The 20,981-nt window shown below is 41.6% G+C and overlaps 1 protein-coding gene across 1 annotated transcript; it reads right to left on the minus strand.

Moving 5' to 3' along the window:
* Positions 1-342: 342 nt before the first annotated feature.
* On the minus strand, positions 343-15,284 carry LOC147115775 (extracellular calcium-sensing receptor-like). The gene is made up of 5 exons (XM_085990317.1): positions 14,353-15,284; positions 13,998-14,225; positions 7,828-7,921; positions 4,184-4,192; positions 343-1,426 (listed from the first exon to the last, which is right to left on the minus strand). The coding sequence occupies exons 1-5, from the start codon at positions 15,208-15,210 to the stop codon at positions 522-524; spliced, it is 2,094 nt and encodes a 697-aa protein (XP_085846443.1). The 5' UTR covers positions 15,211-15,284; the 3' UTR covers positions 343-521.
* Between the last annotated feature and the right edge of the window lie 5,697 nt (positions 15,285-20,981).

A 20,981-nucleotide genomic window follows, 5' to 3' on the forward strand; every position in this document is an offset into this window, starting at 1 on the left:
CGATATTGGCCCCCTGTTCAGTGCTAAGCCAATCAGCAGCGTGTTTAGTGCTGAATCAGTGCTGCAATCATTATAATGAGCAGGCAGTACGAATTTTGCATGCTGCCTGCACCACTTTGAATGGACGCAGGCACATAGCGCTTCGCACTGCCCACACCCGTTCTCAGGCCTTATCCAATTTCTAGGCCAATTGCTTTAATGATGTTAGTTGAGGGGTAAATATTGGCCAGGACACTGGGGATAACTCCCCTGCTCTTAAACAGCTTAAACAGCCTATTAATACCACAGAGTAGACAAAGAATGATATGATGATACTTTTATTGATTTAAGGAATCACAACATTGCATATCTTTCAATATTTAAATCTAGCTATATCAGTTATTTAACAAAAGCAGCTCCTGAAACTTTACCATTATCTCTAGGCAATTTTTCCTAACGTGAACAGAATAAACAAATACATTGCTCAATTAACATTTGACAATTGAGTGTTACAAAGCAGTTTGTATTATTCTATCTGCTGGCTATGTAGCTGCTCTACCCATCAGATGTTTTTTTGTGTTCTGATCTGGTTTCAACAAAATAATGTAGCATTTGGGAGCAAAATTACAGGTAGCCAGACCAAAGCTGGAAGACAAAATTGCAAATATTTCAACAGCTACTGTATATTTTCCAGGTGAGCTAATGTAAGCTGGAATGAAAGTTATCCAAACTGCAGAAAAGATTAACATGCTAAAGGTGATGAACTTGGCTTCATTAAAGTTGTCCGGCAGCTTTCGTGCTAGAAATGCTAATACGACAGAAATAGCCGCCAGCAAGCCAATGTAACCCAACACACAACAGAATGCTGTTACAGAGCCAACATCACATTCCAGGATTATTTTTGCACTTTGATACTTTGTGTTTTTTACTGGAAATGGAGGTGAGGTGGCCAGCCATAGAATGCATATTATAACTTGAAGAAAAGTACAGATAAAAACACTGGCTCTTTGCTGTAGGGGCCCAAAATATTTCATCATGTTATTGTTGGGAAGTGTAGCACTAAATACCATTAGCACGACAATTGTTTTTCCAAGAATGCAGGAAATACACAAAGCAAAGCTAACTCCAAACACCGTGTGTCGTAATATACAGGACCAGACGGATGGCTGGCCAATGAAAGTCAGTGAACACAGAAAGCACAGAACTAATGAAATTAGCAGAAGGAAACTCAGCTCCATATTATTAGCTCTCACAACAGGAGTATTTCGGTAATGGATAAAAATGCCTAAAATTACAATGGTTATGCTGGCTCCAAACAGTGCGATGGTTGTTAATATGATGCCCAGGCTGTCTTCAAATGAAAGAAACTCTATTTCCTTCAGTACACATTGATCACGTTCTTGATTTGACCAATAATCTATGGGACATGTCAAACAATGTATGGAATCTACAAAATAAAAAGTTAGTAACTTTTTCTTGAGTCAGAAAAATATAGTCAACCATATAACTGAGACATCCATTAAAGACCACAAATCTGCCCTTTATGTTTCTATTTTTTATTCCATTTGTTTACCCTAGTATTTCATGTAGGTCTGTGACTGCAGCCTGGAAATGACTTTCTTTCTGATTTACTCTTCTTTCTTTGCAGAAGTGCTTAGCCTTTGCTTGGCAATTCTCCACAATGATGTGTCTGAGTTTGACAAATCAGAGATGTGGAACACTGCCGCCACAATTTTATGTCCCACCACTAATGGAGTTGGGTGTGTGGCTCTATGATGTCCACTATGGTACTGTCCCTTGATGCATTTTAATTTATGCCTGTAGACATAGTGAGCTCAGCTGAGGGGACATGTCTAGCTGTGTGTAACTGGTGTCATTAATGTATTTATAACTGTAATAATTATTTATACTAATTGTTGACAAATTGGTAGTGGAGGCTATATCAATGTGTTTTACGATTGAAAATGACATATTTTCTGCTTAATGAGTAAGATTTGGAGTGCCAACAAAGTGTAACAAAACAAAGCATTTTGAGTGTATATCAATAATTTCATTGCACTGTTAGAAAACAAAATATATCACACTGTAAAATTAATAATATTTTGTGTTTTTAAGTCACTTGTACTGGGCACAGATATGTAGGAAAAACATTGCCTATATTATTAAAAACAGAGAACCCAGCATGTAGATATCTACTGATGAGTATACATATGGAAAATTGCTGTGAAAAGTATGTATTAAACAACTATACAATTTTATTGGCCTGGATTTTGCTTCAATAATAATGATGAGGCTATCAGCGCTCGTCGTTATTACAGGGTAAATCTGATAGCAACTTCTGACATTCGCACATGTGCAGTTAAACACGGAAATCCAGAAGTTGCTGTCAGAGATACCCTGCTCCTCCACAGGGTGCGCTGTTGCAGTCCTCGCCAATTGACTCAGCACTGAAATCATTGTAATGGCGTGAACTTGGGGTAATTACCCACTAGTTCCGCACTAAAAACGGCTGAAAAATTTAGGACGAGTGCATTCAGGAGTAAGTGAGTTTTTAACAGTATAATAAGTAATAATTATTGCTGAACAACTTCTCTTGCCCTGAAAAAATAATTTTACAAGTGTGGAGACTCATTCCCTCAGAAAGTTGAAGAAAATGACATATTTTCTTCTTAATGAGTAAGATTTGGAGTGCCAACAAAGTGTAACAAAACAAAGCATTTTGAGTGTATATCAATAATTTCATTGCACTGTTGGAAAACAAAAGTTACCACACTGTAAAATTTATAATATTGTGAAGAAAATTAAAGTTGGAGATTTAAAAAAATAAAAATAATTTCTTTTAAGTTTTGCTGTCTGTCTCTTTTATCTCTCTCCCTAATTCCCATCTGTATTTCCCAATCTTTGTTTCACTTCCTGTACATGATTTAAATCTAATTTATACTTCCTGTATTTTACTTCCTGGTTTAGACTCTGCATGGCTCAGTAAGAATTCTTCAGTCTGATTGGTTGAAGAGCCTTGCTGTTTCTTGGCTTGCTCACAGATGCCACAGATCCTCTGTTGTGGGCGCCACATTGAAACAGACTAGTAGAAATCTCTGCTGACAAGCCCATGAATAGTCTGTGGGCAACTGTACAGGAGGTGAATGGCAAAAGCCATTCCTTCATCACCGAGAGGAAAATCCAGGCCAATGTGTACATTCTGCCATTATTTCAATGTCTTCAATATTACAAAATAAGTGCCACATCGTTCATACAATGCTACCATTCATAGGGGATTGGAATTGTGAAAGATCTGATTCTTCTTCAGCATTCCACTGAAGCGGAAAGTTAACAGAAATAATATTTCCAACCAATGTACAGCAACACACATAGTGGTACAAGCAAAGGTGTTTACATTATTTACCCGGGATTTCTGTGGCTTTACCGCCAAAGTTACGCCGGGTGCTAGAAGAGCTCCCACAGAAATTCACCACCATATGTCGCTGCACATCTGCCCTCATATGGGATCATGTATAAAAGACTCATAAGAAATTTCTTCCCATAGAAACATAGAAGATAGGAGCAGGAGTAGGCCATTCGGCCCCTCGAGCCTGCTCTGCCATTCAATGAGACCATGGCTGATCATCCAAATTCAGTACCCTGTTACTGCCTTCTCTCCATATCCCTTGATCCCTTTAGCCTTAAGAAATATATCCAACTCCTTCTTGAATACATTTAATGAATTGGCCTCTACTGCCTTCTTTGGTAGAGAATTCCACAGGTTCACCACTCTCTGGGTGAAGAAATTCCTCCTCATCTCAGTCCTAAATGGCTTACCCCTTATCCTTAGACTGTGACCCCTGGTTCTGGACTCCCCGACCATCGGGAACATCCTTCCTGCATCTAGTCTGTCTAGTCCTGTTAGAATTTTATAAGTTTCAATGAGATCCCCTCTCATTCTTCTAAACTCCAGCAAGTACAAGCCCAATCGACCCAATCTCTCCTCATACATCATTCCTGCCATCCCAGGTATCAGCCTGGTGAATCTTCGCTGCACTCCTTCCATGGCAAGAATATCCTTCCTCAGATAAGGCGACCAAAACTGCACACAATACTCAAGATGTGGTCTCACCAAGGCCCTGTACAACTGCAGCAAGACATCCTTGTTCCTGTACTCAAACCCTCTCGCTACGAAGGCCAACATACCATTTGCCTTCTTAACCGCCTGCTGCACCTGCATGCTTACCTTCAGCGACTGGTGCACAAGGACGCCCAGGTCTCGTTGCACTTCCCCTTCTCCCAATCTATTGCCATTCAGATAATACTCTGCCTTCCTGTTTTTGCCACCAAAGTGGATAACCTCGCATTTATCCACATTATATTGCATCTGCCATGCTTCTGCCCAATCACCCAACCTGTCCAAATCATACTGGAGTTTCTCTGCATCCTCCTCACAGCACACACACCCACCCAGCTTTGTGTCGTCTGCAAACTTGGAGATATTACATCTAGTTCCCTCATCCAGATCATTAATATATATTGTGAATAACTGGGGTCCAAGGACCGATCCCTGTGGTACCCCACTAGCCACTGCCTGCCACTCAGAAAAAGAGCCGTTTATTCCAACTCTTTGCTTTCTGTCTGCCAACCAGTTCTCTATCCAAGTCAATACGTTGCCCCCAATCCCATGTGCCTTAACTTTACACGCTAATCTCTTATGCGGGACCTTATCGAAAGCCTTTTGAAAGTCCAAATACACCACATCCACTGGTTCTCCCTTATCTATTTTACCAGTTACATCCTCAAAAAATTCCAGCAGATTAGTTAAGCATGATTTACCTTTTGTAAATCCATGTTGACTTTGTCCGATCCTGTCACTGTTTTCCAAGTGCTCTGCTATTACATCTTTTATAATGGACTCTAGCATTTTCCCCACTACCGATGTCAGGCTTACCGGTCTGTAATTCCCCGTTTTCTCTCTACCACATTTTTTCAACGGGGGTAACTTTAGCTACCCGCCAATCCATGGGTACTGTTCCAGAGTCTATCAACTTTTGGAAGATGACCAGCAATGCATCTACTATTTCTAGGGCCTCTTCCTTAAGTACCCTAGGATTCCCAAAATCACTATGCATATTTTGCTTGTCATTTAGAAATGAGACAGAATGACAATAACAGGAAGCAAAGGTACTGAGCCCTATTGACTAACATATACGTCACCACAATGCAAGTCTGGATTGGTGCTGGTGGGAAAGCGGTTCACTGCAAATGCAAGTATTCAGAAAGATAATGGACCAGAAATTCGGGTCGGGGGCTTCCCGCGGGTGCAAGCCCCCGACCTGCACTTACCTAGCGCGCCGGCCGTTGAGCTGTTGGCCCGCATGGGATTCCGATCCTGGGCCTCCTCCAACTGTCGGCGTGCAGTGCTTGCGTATCCCAGGGGCACAGTTAGTTCGATGCGTCCCCTGGGATCACGCGGGCCATGGAGAGCCAATGGTAGCAGGGAATGCTTCATTCATAAGTTTGACAGGAAGAGCTGTCAAACCTATAAATACTATAAGCCCTAAAACATCACTAAAACCTCAAATTAAAAAAAAACACATTTTTAAAATAACGATAAATTACATGAAATAACTATTTTAAACAATAATTTAAATTTTTGAAAAAATTAATTACATTTTCTAACGGGGCTAAAAATAAACTTACCTTTCTTTAAAGTATTTAAAAATAATAAGCCTGTGGAAAAAATGTTTTAATTTTAATTAATTCACCACTTACCTTGTTAAAAGCAGGCCTTGGAGACTTACCCTCCCGGAGAAACCTGCAAAAAAAAGTAAGTTCGATGCGCACACGCTACCTCTCTGGCGCACGCGTTCCACCTGTCAACCCCTTCTTTCAGGGGAACGGAAGTGCCGGTTTCCCGCGCATGCGCAGTGCATGCACAAAACCGGCACTTTCGTTGGGCCTACGCGTGAGTACCCCGTGCGTACTCACGCGTTGGGACCCGAATTTCTGGGCCAATAGTAATGGTGTTTTGGATGTCTCCGATTAAATAAAATGAGTCTAAACTGAACAAATATGCTAGGGTAAACTTTTATTAATTTTTGGTTAAATGTTTTGTGCTTATAAAGATTAGGAATGCCAGTGCTGGGAAATGGAACTCTTTTCCTTATTCAGTAATTCAACATCAGTACTAAGCACTCTTAGGTCAGGTAAAGCACAGCTGGTACAGATTTACTGTGCCAGCTGGGGAAATTATTTTATAGATTAAATGCTAAATATTAAATTAAAATTGGAGTAAGGATGGTTCAGCCAATGGTAGAAAAGATATAGATGATGTTATTTAATTTAATATATTATTTGTGTAATAGAAAGAAATATGGAAAGAAATGTGCAAATAATACAAGCAATACATAACAACAACAGCTTGCATTTATATGGCACCTTTAATGTAGTAAAATGTCTCAAGGCGCTTCACAGGAGCGTTATCAAACAAAATTTGACACCGCGCCACATAAGGAGATACTGTATTAGGACAGAAAGAGGTAAGTTTTAAGGAGCATCTTAAAGAAGTAGAGAGGTAAAGAGGTTTAGGGAAAGAATTCCAGAGCTTAGGGCCTAGTTAGCTGAAGGCACGGCTGCCAATGGTGGAGCGATTAAAATAGGGGATGTGCAGGAGGCCAGAAATGGAGGTGTGTAGTGATGTTGGAGGATTGTTTTCTCCTAACTAATATTCAGTCTATTGCTGTATTTATTTAGGAAAGAAAATATGGAGTAGGTATCAATTATCTGCCTTGGCCTCTCTTGTTTGGCTCATTGGTCAGTTCTGTATCTTGCTTTTCCTGCTCCATATTGGCAGCTTCTTCTGTGTCTTCTGATACTCCAACTATTTCTATGTCTCCTGCTTTGCTCTATCCAGAAGATTTTTATAGATCATGAAGACTGAAAATGTCTACCTTTATCTTTTTCATTACTTACATGGCCTGCCAGGGCTATAGGGAGAGACCAGGATGGTGGGAATAGTTCTGGATTGATCTAGCAAAGAGCCAGTACAGACACAGTGGGCTGAATGGCCTTGCTCTGTGCAGTAAACTTCTATGGCTTTATGATTCTGCTACTCCCATTATACACATTACATGATATCAGAACAATATCAAGTTGTTCTTTTTATTTGTTTACAGAATTTGGATGATGCTGGTAAGACCAGATTTATTGACCATCTGTGGTTGCCTTGATAACTGAGTGGCTTGTAGGCCAGTTAGGAGGATATTAAGAGTCAACCACGTAGTGTGGGTGAGAGACACATGTAGACCAGACTGAGTAGAGATGGCAAGTTCCCTTCCCTGAAGGATATTAGTTAAACCAGTTGGATTTTTACAATAATTCTGTAGCTTTCGTAGTCATTTTTTCTGGTGCTAGCCCACAAATGGCCATGTTTATTAAATTCAGTCTCACAACTTGTCCTGATGGTGCAATCTCTAGGTGACCAGTCCAGTACACTAACCGCTTCACTACTAGCTTGGGTTTTTTCTGTTAAGTTGCTCATTTTTTTAAAAAGTATTCTTTAAATTAATTTTTAGAAAGAGTTTGCCATTTTTGGTGGATATAAAATTGTTGCAAACAAGTCTGTATAAAGTTTGCCTCCAAATAGATTATGTATTGAAATATTCTTTATATGGCAAAGATGGCATCCAGATAATTAAAGGTCAGTGATCTGGTCAGAGTTAGATGACTTGTATGGAAAGAAATTTCATGTCACTTTACTCAAAATAGAATTACATCTGAAATAAATTTCAAGAATCTGAGGAAAAACTAAGATCATATGAAATTTTTACACACCTGTTTGATTGCTAATTTTTCCCTCAGCACATTGCAAACAGTCAAAACAACACACCGGTTGCCCTTTTTGTGCTGCTTTCCTTGAACCACGAAGACAACTTTCACTGCAGGTAGAGCTTGGGATCTACCATAACACAGGCATAAAGGCAAGAGGAAATTTAGTGTTTCAATTCTAATCTGACCCATTATAAAAGTAGCATGTGATATACAGCAGAGGCAAATCACTAATCAATAAGTATTTTTTGATAAGCCTGTTGTAATAATGCCATGAACTGTTGATATCCTCATGTGAACATCACCACACTTTGAGAACATGCAATACAATGCAAATCAAACACATGCAACAGCTGCAAATGCCTAGACACGGACTCAAAACAGAACACAAATCCCCATGTGATTGATTATTTAAAAATTACATCTCAGAGTTTAGAAGACAGACATAAACTGCTCAAACTTAATTCTTGCACTTTGTTTGCAGTCTTGACCTATTCATTAGTCTCTATTATCTATCAGATGCTCATCATTTAAGGGTGTAAGGATGTGAAAAGAATATACTTTGTTGCAAGTATTAACTGGTTTCAGTAATTGCTATACATGTCAGGAAATGTTTAGTTCATGCAGAAATTCTATCTGAGGCACATCACAGAATAGCAGTTGTACAACATTGCAAGTCCCTCCTTGAACTTGATAACAGGAAAAGCTATTCATCAGCTGTTCCTTGTAGAATTATGTGTAGGATATGGATTTGTTTTATACAACTTTTATTCTTGTAGAAGTCAGCATCATTATCTTTCAGGTTTGAACAACATTTGTATAATAATGGAATTTTACACCAGTGGCAGTGGCTATTGGCACGAGAATGTGGGGGCAGTATTACTGTCAGTGATATTTGTAATGAATGTGTTAATATGTTTTTATGAAAGTCCTTTGTATGCTATTTTAACACATTAAAATTGGCTAACAAACAGCATACAGAGGAACTTCATACAAACAGACTTCTGTGTTTGTTACAAATACTGCTGAGAGCAATGTAATCCCTCAGGTCTCGGTGTTACAGTGTCACCAGCTGACAGGAGATTTTGACTTTTGGGATTTCCTGAGCTAATGCAGGGGAACAATTATGCCGGTTTTCTATTGTTTGGGATTGACATTGTTTTTAAACATATACATAGTGTAGATATGTTCTGATGTACATTATGCAAAATCTCCATATTTAAGATAAGGAGCAGGATAGTGAAACAGTTTGGGTGGAGGTAAGGAATAATAAGGGGAAAAAAACACTAGTGGGTGTAGTCTATAGGCCTCCGAACAGTTGCAACTCTGTTGGACGGAGTATTAATCAGGAAATAGTTGAGGCTTGTAATAAGGGAACAGCTATAATTATGGGGGATTTTAATTATCATATTAACTGGACAAATCAAATTGGGCAGAGCAGCCTTGAGGAAGAGTTCATTGAGTGTATTAGGGATGGGTTTCTTGAGCAGTATGTAACTGAACCGACCAGGGGGCAAGCAACCTTAGATTTGGTCCTGTGTAATGAGACAGGATTAATTAAAAATGTCCTAGTAAAGGATCCCCTTGGAATGAGTGACCATAACATGGTTGAGTTCCATATTCAATTAGAGGGTGAGAAGGTTGGATCTCAAACAAGCGTGCTGAGCTTGAATAAAGGAGACTATGAAGGTATGAGAGCGGAATTAATTAGAGTGGACTGGGAAAATAGATTAAAGGGTAAGACGGTACATGACCAGTGGTGTACATTTAAGGAGTTATTTTACAACTTCCAAAAAATATATATTCCACTGAGGAAAAAAGGGTGTAAAAGAAAAGATAGCCATCCGTGGCTAAGTAAAGTAATTAAGGATAGTATCCAACTAAAAACAAGGGCATATAAGGTAGCCAAATCTAGTGGGAGGATGGAAGATTGGGAAGTCTTTAAAAGACAGCAAAAAATAACAAAAAGATTGATTGAGAAAGGGAAGATAGATTATGAAAGTAAATTAGCAAAAAATATAAAAACAGACAGTAAAAGTTTCTATAGTTATATAAAAAGAAAAAGGGTGGCTAAAGTAAATGTTGGTCCCTTAGAGGATGAGACCGGGAAATTAATGGTGGGAAACATGGAGATGGCAAAAACACTGAACAATTATTTTGTATCAGTCTTTACAGTAGAGGACACTAAGAATATCCCAACATTGGACAAACAGGGGGCTCTAGGGGGGGAGGAACTAAATACAATTAAAATCACTAAGGAAGTGGTACTTGGTAAAATAATGGGACTCAAGGCGGATAAATCCCCTGGACCTGATGGCTTGCATCCCAGGGTCTTGAGGGAAGTAGCGGTAGGGATTGTGGATGCATTGGTAATAATTTTCCAAAACTCACTGGACTCAGCAAAGGTCCCGGCAGATTGGAAAACTGCTAATGTAACACCCTTATTTAAAAAGGGTACTAGGCAGAAGGCTGGAAACTATAGACCTGTTAGCCTAACATCTGTGGTTGGTAAAATGTTAGAGTCCATTATTAAGGAGACAGTAACGGGACATTTGGATAAACATAATTTAATAGGGCAAACTCAGCATGGTTTCATGAAGGGGAAGTCATGTTTAACAAATTTGCTTGAGTTTTTTGAGGAAGTAACATACAGGGTGGATAAAGGGGAACCAGTGGACGTAGTGTATTTAGACTTCCAAAAGGCATTTGACAAGGTGCCACACAAAAGATTATTGCTCAAGATAAAAAATCACGGGATTGGGGGTAATATTCTGGCGTGGGTGGAGGATTGGCTCTCTAACAGAAAGCAGAGAGTTGGGATAAATGGTTCGTTCTCAGATTGGCAACCAGTAACTAGTGGTGTTCCGCAGGGGTCAGTGCTGGGTCCCCAACTCTTTACAATCTATATTAACGATTTGGAGGAGGGGACCGAGTGTAACATATCAAAGTTTGCAGATGATACAAAGATGGGACGGAAAGTAGTGAGTGAGGAGGACATAAAAAACCTGCAAAGGGACATAGACAGGCTAAGCAAGTGGGCAGAGATTTGGCAGATGGAATACAATACTGGAAAGTGTGAGGTTATGCACTTTGGCAGGAAAAATCATAGAGCAAGTTATTATCTTAATGGCAAGAAACTGGAAAGTACTGTAGTACAAAGGGATCTGGGGGTCCTGGTGCACGAAACTCAAAAAGTTAGTATGCAGGTGCAGCAAGTGATTAAGAAGGCCAATGGAATGTTGGCTTTTATTGCTAGGGGGTTGGAATATAAAAACAGGGAGGTATTGCTGCAGTTGTACAAGGTATTGGTGAGGCCGCACCTGGAATACTGCATACAGTTTTGGTGTCCATGCTTAAGAAAAGACATACTTGCTCTCGAGTCAGTACAAAGAAGGTTCACTCGGTTAATCCCGGGGATGAGGGGGTGGTCATATGAGGAGAGGTTGAGTAGATTGGGACTCTACTCATTGGAGTTCAGAAGAATGAGAGGCGATCTTATTGAAACATATAAGATTGTGAAGGGGCTTGATCGGGTGGATGCGGTGAGGATGTTCCCAATGATGGGTGAAACTAGAACTAGGGGGCATAATCTTAAAATAAGGGGCTGCTCATTCAAAACTGAGATGAGGAGAAACTTCTTCACTCAGAGGGTGGTAGGTTTGTGGAATTTGCTGCCCCAGAAAGCTGTGGAAGCTACATCATTAAATAAATTTAAAACAGAAATAGATAGTTTCCTAGAAGTAAAGGGAATTAAGGGTTACGGGGAGCGGGCAGGAAATTGGACATGAGTCTGGGTTCAGAATGGTCATGGCCCTGTGGGTAGTGGAGTGGGCCCAGGGGCCGTGTAGCCTTGTTCTGCTCCTACTGTGTTCTAATTCTGTTAGATTTCAGGAGATGGTTTTATTCCTGTTCCTGGCTGGGGTGGAGATCGCCTTTACAGAAGGTAAGTACTGTAGAAAATATAGGGACAGAGTGATCTCCTGGAAGAATTTCGATCGCCTAGATGGGTCGGAGAGGAATTTCCCAGATTTTTTTCTTCCAAATTGGCCATTGGGTCTTTATCTGGTTTTTTGCCTCTCCCGGGAGATCACATGGGTTCGGGTGGCTGCAGAGTGATAGAAGATTTGAGGTTAGGATCAGATCAGCCATGATCTTATTGAATGGTGGAGCAGGCTCGAGGGGCCAATTGGCCTACTCCTGCTCCTATTTCTTATGTTCTTATGTTCTTATACAAATACTGCTCACAGAAATTTCAGTATTATAACAAATGTGTTAGTTTGTGCATCTAAAATTTCACTACACACTATTTTAATGCATTTGTCAACCCATCTAAAGCTGACAAATGTATTAACATATTGTAAAGAGGCTTTTCATGTGCACTCATTGTTACAAATACTGCTGAGGGCAATTTCACTTTTGTCATTGCAGAACTGCACTTTGTTGCACTTTACTACCTTGATGATTTGAATTGTTCCAGGTTTTACCATTGGATCTGTATCAGGGATAGTTGGTGAGTCTAGATTTATTAGAAATGAAAATGAGACATTATTTATCAAGGATGCTCTATCCATTTTGTGATCTTGACTGTTTCTATCAAGTTCCTTCACTGTGAAGTTCTCTTTCTCTCACTACCTCATTTAACTTTTCAAGCAGGGTTCAAAGCTTCTTCCTTCATCTGCTGGATGTTTTTCAAATGCTTGTCCAACTATGGCCCAGAAATTCGGGTCTCCATGGGTGAGTACGCACGGGGTACTCACCCGTAGGCCGAATGGAAGTGCCGGTTTTCTGCATGCACTGCGCATGCGCGGGAAACCGGCACTTCCGATCCTCTGAAAGAAGGGGTTCAGAGGTCAAACGCGCGCGCAGGAGAGGCTGCGCGTGCGCTTTGAACTTAGGTTTTTTTTTTGCAGGTTTTCCCGGGATCGTAAGCCTGCAGTATTTAGAAATGTAAAAAGCAGGCGTAAGGCCTGCTTTTTACAAGGTAAGTGGTCAATTAATTAAAATTAAAACATTTTTTCCACAGGTTTATTATTTTTAAATACTTTAAAGCAAGGTAAGTTTATTTTTAGCCCCGTTAGAATATAAAATTATTTTTTTCAAAGATTTAAATTATTGTTTAAAATAGTTATTTAATGTAATTTATAGTTTATTTAAAAAGTGTGATTTAAAAAAAAAATTATTTGAAGGTTTACTGCTATTTTGGGGCCGTAGTATTTATAAGTTTTGACAGGTCTTCCTGTCAATCTTATGAATGGGCTTTTCCCTCCTCCGATTGGCTGCCCATGGCTCACGTGATCCCAGGGGACGCATCGCATTAACTGCGCCCCTGGGACACGCAAGCACAGCGCGCCGGCAGCTGGACCAGGCCCCGGAGCGGAATTCCACGGGGCCCTACAGCTCAACTGCCGGCGCACAAGGTAAGTGCAGGTCGGGGGCTTGCACCCGCGGGAAGCCCCCGACCCGAATTTCTGGGCCATTATGTCTATACTTGGGCTCAAAGGTATGCAGGTCTTACTTGGCCACACACATATTTTTATTGGATATTAATTTCTGATTTAGATGTTCTTCAGGAACATTCTCAATTCAATTTAATCATGTTAAGCAAACTATGAGAAATTAGGCTTTTTAAAGTCAACTTTACAGCAGAAGATTGGGAAGAGTAAGTAGGTATAAAGACTTCTTTGGATTCATTATTAATACACCTCACTGGAACTGGTCTTCAAGTTGAGCAAGTTTAGGCTCCTTGGGATTCAACAACAAGTATGATAATGTCTTATATCACTTGTTATGTTAAATATTCATAAACCTGCTCCTTGCTTCATGGCTATTTAAACTATGCATTTTCCGATCTGTTGTTATTTTAGAAAGATCTCTTCTTCATCGAGCTTTTCCCTAAACCCCTCCCTCTTTCTATATCTCTGCTTTCAAAAAGTAGCTTCTTTGGAAACTTAAAAACTTTGCACAGAAAGTTGTAAGTGAGCATTTATTCCAAATAAAATCTAGGTATTATCCTGCATCTAGCTTGTTCTGTCAGGATTGTGATATTCTGAACAACTTATGATAAACTGTTCATGGGAGGAGGATACCTTAACTTAATACTTAGTTTCATTTGTAAGGGAAGGAAGCTCAACATTCTGCTAGGTACAAAATATATTCAATGTTATTTCTCCACATACAGAGTTTAATAAATAGCATGATATATTTACCTTTGTTTGCCCATCACCCCAAATAACAATGTCTTCATCAATTAAAAGTTCTTGCCCAGGAGTTGCTGATGCATCAAAAAGGCCAACAGTAACAATTTTAACAGAACCATCTGCATCCATTTGCCAGTTCATGATATCATATGATGCAATAGGATCACCATTTTCATCAAAATATACTTTTTCACCAACATGGTTTGTAAAGGTAACGTCTTTTACATAATGGAGAAGCTGTATGTTGAGGTTGAAAAATGATAATATGATTATTTTTAGCCTTTATAAGTGTAGAAATGTCATTATTCATAAACACTACTAGTGTAAAACCTGAACATGCATAACATACTTAAAAATGCCTTACTTGCCATGGCTCAAAGTGTGAAATGTTTGCGCAAGTTTTGTTCAGAAATGGTCCTTTGTCGGGTTCACAGATTAGCAAATTCTGCAGTGCATGAGCTATCGCATACACTGCTTTGTAGACATTATATGAAACTCTCAATTGTGACACATCACTATATACACTGTCTGTTTTCTCTATGTCTTCTTTTCCTGTACATATTGGTTCCGAAATAGTGGTTGTAGTGTGTCCAGTGGTGGTGTTTGGTGAGTTAAGAGTACATCCAAATAGCTTTTCCCAGAATCTATTTACTAAAGAATTACCAGGGGCTGAGGACGGGCGCACCTTAAGAAGAAATTCCTTGAACTGTGGAATTTCTCCTTTACGAAAGGCAAACCCTATTGTTCCACCAAATGATCTAAAGTTTTGTTTTGTTGCTAGCAGTGCTGCTGTACTCCATGTTTCACTTGCTATCCACTGTTTATTAGTAATATTCTGACGCACCACTTCATTGGCTAAAGAAATTATATCCCCTACACCAGCAAACAACACAATAACCTTTGCTGTGGATTTTTTGATGGTGTCTACAATCCGAAGTATCTTTTGTCTGGAAGGAATTTTTGGAATTACCTCAGTAAAGGCAAGGCATACACCGTAATTCTGAACCTGTTTATTAAATAGCTGCACTAAATATTGGCCATAATCATCTTGAGTTGCTATAGACCCAACCCAAGTCCAGCCGAAATGCTTCACAAGTTGGGCCATAGCTTTGGCTTGAAAGCTATCACTAGGTATTGTCCTGAAAAAGGTGGGGAACTCCAGTTTGTTGCTAAGACATGAGCATGAAGAAGAGTAACTGACCTGAAAAATAGTAGAAAACATTTGTGAAGATTCAGTGAAAAGATGAGAGACAGTTATATTTGTTGCTTTGTTAAGAACATTGTAAGATTCATGTTAAAGCATAATCTTCATCATATTAACATAGGTAGTTTTTCAGTTTGTTTCTGTGTAATTTAAGACCTCTTGTCATCCAAAAATTATGTATTTTAATACTATTGCAGCACATTTTGTCTATTTTATTTGATGTCTTACAATTTGAAAGAGATTTAAGATTTATTTATATACACTGTATTTTTGCACAAGGACGAGTACTTCTGCATTTACAGCTGCTCCACTTGCAGTGTCATTGCTTGTGACGAACGAATGAATGCATCACTGTTATGAATTTAAAATTAAAATCAATGCCTACTGTACATGAATGAATCTTGGCATAGAAATTAATCACAAAGTTGCAAATAGATATTGCATTCATATTTATATACACATTGAAATATTGTATACAGAAAATAAGAGATAGATTTTAATCTGCTCCATATCCAGAGGAAATTTGTTTTTCTTTGGCAAACAAAATACCTTCTATCAATCTTTGATGATTTAAAAGTATTTTAAATGATTGCCAGTAATCTTTCTTACCATAGGAATTCTGAATCGTCCAGCAATTCTTCCAATAATAATGGATTGTGTTGATCGAGCGTCACCAACAATTGCAGGAATGGGAGGTGATCCTGTACATTTATAATTCTTGAAGATATTATCTACTCCATTAAGGAGTGTAACTGCTGCTCTGACAGCCTGCGGTACTTTACGGCAGTTGTCTTAAATACTGTAGCCTAATCTTATACTTGGAAGTAGTGTTTGATCTTTGTTTATTTCTTCAATGGTGAAAATCATCATTTGTAGCCACCGAAATGTTCTGAAATTAAAACTGTTGAAGAATAAATTATTTAATCTTACTTGCTTTATAAAATGGAACACAAGATGTTGTTTCATTTCATCTCTCATAGTAAATAAAAATGCAAGTGAAATGTAATTTAAGTATGTATCCAGCATACCCATCCCAGCAATAGAGCGGTTAATTTCAAAGTTGCGAAGTTGAGTCCCAGGGCTACTTTTTGTTGATTGTCTCAAGCAAGTCAATTTTATCAGTTCTTAACTGCATTGGGCGCAATTTTGCTGGCACTCAGAGGACGGGTTTGGAGGCGGGTCCGGAGTTAAAATCAAAATGATTGACGCTGGGTTGCGAACCCTCCGCCATCCCGCCTCCACGCAACTTTACAGAGTGTCGGGTCTGCGAGTCCCGATCAGACCTGACACCAAGGCTTGTTAACTGTCTAGATAATCCTATTTTGAGAAGCTCTTCCCATTTTGCAACATTTTCAGCGTGTTGCCCGTCGTGCGATGAACACACCAGCCGGGTGCCGGGTTCAGCAACTAGCTGAATACTTGACAGCTGCAACTGTAGCATAAAAGCTGACCTGTAACATGAGTTCACTTTCAGATGCCAGAACTTTGTGTTTTGAGGTTTTGGAACACATTTTGCAGGTCTATTGAGCTGAGATCCATGTGCACTGTGACCTCCTTGGAAACCCTCTCCCACATTGACTGAGCGTTTATAACATCTCTTCCTCAACTGAGATTTATACCAGCAGAATGGGAACCATTTATACCCTCTCATCCTGGTCCTCAGAATCGGAGGAAGAGCAGTCGCAGCAGCAGCAGAACTGGGCACAACAGCAGCACCAACAACAGGAGCGCCAACCTTCTCCTCAACCACCTGATGCTGCACAGGGCAGAGGGTGTCAGCGCAGGACTGCACCTCGCCACAGGAGATACCCCCAACACAGGATTTACAGGCCGAGGATGAGCTTCCTCAACACGAGTGAGCAGCAGTGCCAAAGGAGGCTGAGTCTTTTGCAAGAGGTAGTCGCTGACATCTGTACAATGTTGCACCAACACCTGCAGCCCAGAGGAGCGAACGGACACTCCTTACCAGTGACTGTCAAAGTCACCACCGCACTCAACTTCTTTGATTCAGGGTCCTTCCAGGGATCAGCAGCAGACATCAGCGGTATTTCCCAGTCGGCCGCACACAGTTGCATCACACAGGTTACCAATGCCCTCTTTGCCAAGTCGCACAATTACATCCACTTCTCCACGGATGAAGCAAGTGTAACCTCGCGTGCGGTTGGCTTTGCAAATATGGCAGGCTTCCCCAGGGTGCAGGGCATCGTAGACTGCACACATGTGGCCATTAGGGCACCCCATCACAACCCAGCTGTATTTGTGAACCGCAAGGGCTTCCACTCCTTTAACGTCCAGCTGGTGTGTAACCACAGGAAGAACATTATACATGTTTACGCCAAGTTCCCTGGCGGTTGCCATGAATCGTTCATCTTGCAGCAGTCCACTGTGCCTCCGCTCTTCAATCCGCCAACCCAACTTTCCGGATGGCTACTTGGAGGCAAGGGCTATCCCCTGAAGACGTGGCTAATGACACCGATGAGGAGGCTATCAAACGAAACTGAGGAGCGCTACAATGAGAGCCACATTTCCACCAGGAGCATGATAGAGCAAACCATCGGCTTGCTCAAAATGCGATTCAGATGCCTCAACAGATCTGGTGGAGCCCTACAGTACGCACCAGCCAGGGTGTCCAGAATCATCATGGTCTGCTGTGCCCTGCACAACATCGCACAGCAGCGTGGCTTACCGCTGCCTGAGGAACAAGTGGCACAGCCTCCTCAGAAGAGGAGGAGGAGGAGGAGGAGGCGGCAGATGAGTAAGACCTTGCGGAGGCAGCTGTGCCAGTTCCACCAGCATGCGAGCATGTTGCTGGCCGTGAGGCAAGGGATGCACTAATCCATGCCAGATTCACATAACTTTACGCAGCAAACGCATGTGGCTGGCACATGGAAATGAGTGTTTGCACGACCTTTATTACACACCATACAGCATCTGTACAATAAACTGTGCATTCCTACCATCACGACAAATGAAAGACGCCCTGATCCCTCACTGTGCAACTTCCATTTCTGAGCACGCATAGGCCAACTCTTTGAATCTTTGACATTGCATTTCTTTAATACAATTGAAATAACGATGAGAAACGTCACTTTGTATTATATCAAAACATCCAAGTGACTACCCTTGTGACTATTTGTGTGTTAACTTTCTCTTACGCGTGCTTCTACATGGTGCTTCCCCTGTGGCTTCAGCAGATGTTGAGACACCTTGCTCACTTCTCTGCTGCACCTGCTTAGACACCTTTGACGGGTGTCCTCTGGGTTTGGGAGCCTGGGAGGGCTCCGCAACAGTCTGCTCCTCATGCGGTTGTGCAGGGGCTGAGACGGCCATCTCAGTTGGGTGAGGAATCTGGGACTCTGACCGAGGGCTCCGCAATGGCATAGGAGTGTGAGCACTTGGAGAGGAGCCCACACTTTCTTGTTGTCGACCACCAACGTCCCTCTCATGAGTCACCCGCACTTCACTGCTAGCAAGTAGCTGGAGAGCACCTTGCTGCACATCAGTGGTGCTATGAGGACCCATTTCTGTGCTGACATCCCTCGTAACAAGGACGTCCATGCACCTCTGGTTTCTCTCCTCAATAGATGCCCATCTATCCTCCATGGATGACCAACTATTTAGAAGTGTTACCATGTTCTGCTGTGTCTGGCGATTTATGTCTTCCACGGAGGTTGTCATCCTTTCCATAGCGGGACCTACATTCGCCATTGCGTGCACCACGGCATTGCTCATGTTTGACATGGACTCCTCCATTCTCTGCACACTCGCAGTTACCATGGTTGCAAACCCACTCAGAGCCTCCTGCACTTGTTTCTGAAGCTCCAGCACCGCTCTCTTTCTGGATGGCCGCAGAGGCACAGCATCCACATGCAGCTGAGCAGAGCTAGAAACGTCCAGCGCCCTCCAATGAGGACTCTCCTCTGCTGTCCCTGTCTCCACCATCTGCTGATGCTCACTTGTGAGCTGTGATACATCAGGTGACAACACTACTCTATCTCGCAAAGGACCCACTGAGGTGTGTGTCTCTGCGCTGGTGCTGGGTGCACTCATTTCTGGTGGCGCTGCTCCCTCAGAGGCTGCAGCTTCCTGAGGAGTCTTCTGGCTCTTCCTCCTGGACAGTGGGGTGGGGGGCTCTCGATGGTCCTGTGGGGGAGCAAAGGCATGAGTTAGACATGTGATATTTACGTAGCAGACACATCCCATTGTGCAGATGATCAGAATTCAATCTGTATGAACATCAGATGCCATATCAGTCACTCATGAAATCTAAATGAGAGGGTTGCAAATCTATTCTGTCACCAGCTTGCTCTACTGTGCCTGTCTCTCCGTCACGCACTTCCAGCTCCTCTGCACCTCCGACGATCTCGAAAGCAGCCTCCTCAGTGTTGATTAAATGCACCATGGAAGGTGGCCCTCCTCCTGTCCTCCCCCTCTCCCTCTAATTGCAGGCTCTCTTTTCCTGCAATGAGGGACACAAGTGGAGTTTGAGCAAGGAAGTGAGTGTAGAGAATCCATAGCATAGATGCTTAGAGGGAGACAAAGATGGAGCGAGGTGCCAATACCAAGGTGCCTCCCTGTACGTTTAGTTGTTATCATTGCATAACAGTGAGAGCGAGTGTGAGGGGTGCATAGTAGAATGGTGAAGTGATTCTGTACATAGAGAGAGAGAGATGGTTAAGGATGCAAGGGTAAGTTGGGATGTGCAGGAGTAGGTTGCCAATGCAGAGTGCTGGTGATGAGAGGAGATGGGGAGCAGATTGAAGGTAAGTGTGATGTTATACTCACTTTTGCTGTGCGTAGCAGATCATTGAACTTTTTGTGGCACTGAACCCAGGTGCATGAACACAAAGACCTGGCGCTCACCTCCTCAGCAATTTGCAGCCAGGCTGCCTTGGTTAGCTGAGGAGGCTTCCTACGTTCATTGGAGGGAAACAGAATCTCCTTGCGCCCTCTTACTCCCTTCACAAGAGCACGGAGGGAGCCATCATCAAAGCGGGGAGAAGCCTTGGTTCTTGCAGCAGTCATCTCGGAAACAATACCACTGAGAAGCATCAGAAAGTGATTAAAACCCAAAGGCTGCATGGGCCCCTTAAATGGAGCTGAATCAAAGACGTCAGCAGAGGCGAGCAGCAGATCCGAACCCACTAATTGGGCCAAGTAATGTGTGCAGTGTGCTTAATAAGCCCAGTTAACTCAAAATCCTTATCGCAGTGCGGCTGAAACCGACAGCGGGACCGGAACCCACTGGCCAGCAAACCCGACGCGAACCCGCCTCCGCTGGCAAAACCCAGCCCAGTAGAGGGAACTTTGCATGGCAATGAGGTTACCCATTTTGCAATAAAATTACTGGTTAATTGCTTGTCAATTAATTATGGAGAATTATTGATGGTAACCATGGAGAAGCCACTGTATGTTAGGTCTAATGAAGGGAGTTGCACGTGGATGGATCAATGAGAAAATCTGAATAAATCAAAAATCCCTCGACTAATGTTTTGCTTCTATTTATGATAACCCATTGTGTCAGTGCTGTTGATGTTCATCACCTGCACAAATACTGAATCAAGAAACATTTGTTTTCACGTCTAATTTTCACTCCAATTTTCCCCTTACCACTGTAGTTGGCAACTCACAATGGGGCAAGGTTTCTTGGTCTGGTACCTCACCCATGTAGCCATGCCTTATGTACGAATCTGGACAGTGAATAAGGTTCACGATTCAAGCATGGGGGCCACCACAGCAGGGTCCAATAATCTGTGACATCCAATCACAGGACTGTCAAAAGGGTTCAC

This window comes from Somniosus microcephalus, chromosome 6 (assembly GCF_052327205.1).
Source record: "Somniosus microcephalus isolate GS21.2 chromosome 6, FLI_Smic_1.0, whole genome shotgun sequence".
Taxonomy (NCBI): Eukaryota; Metazoa; Chordata; class Chondrichthyes; order Squaliformes; family Somniosidae; genus Somniosus; species Somniosus microcephalus.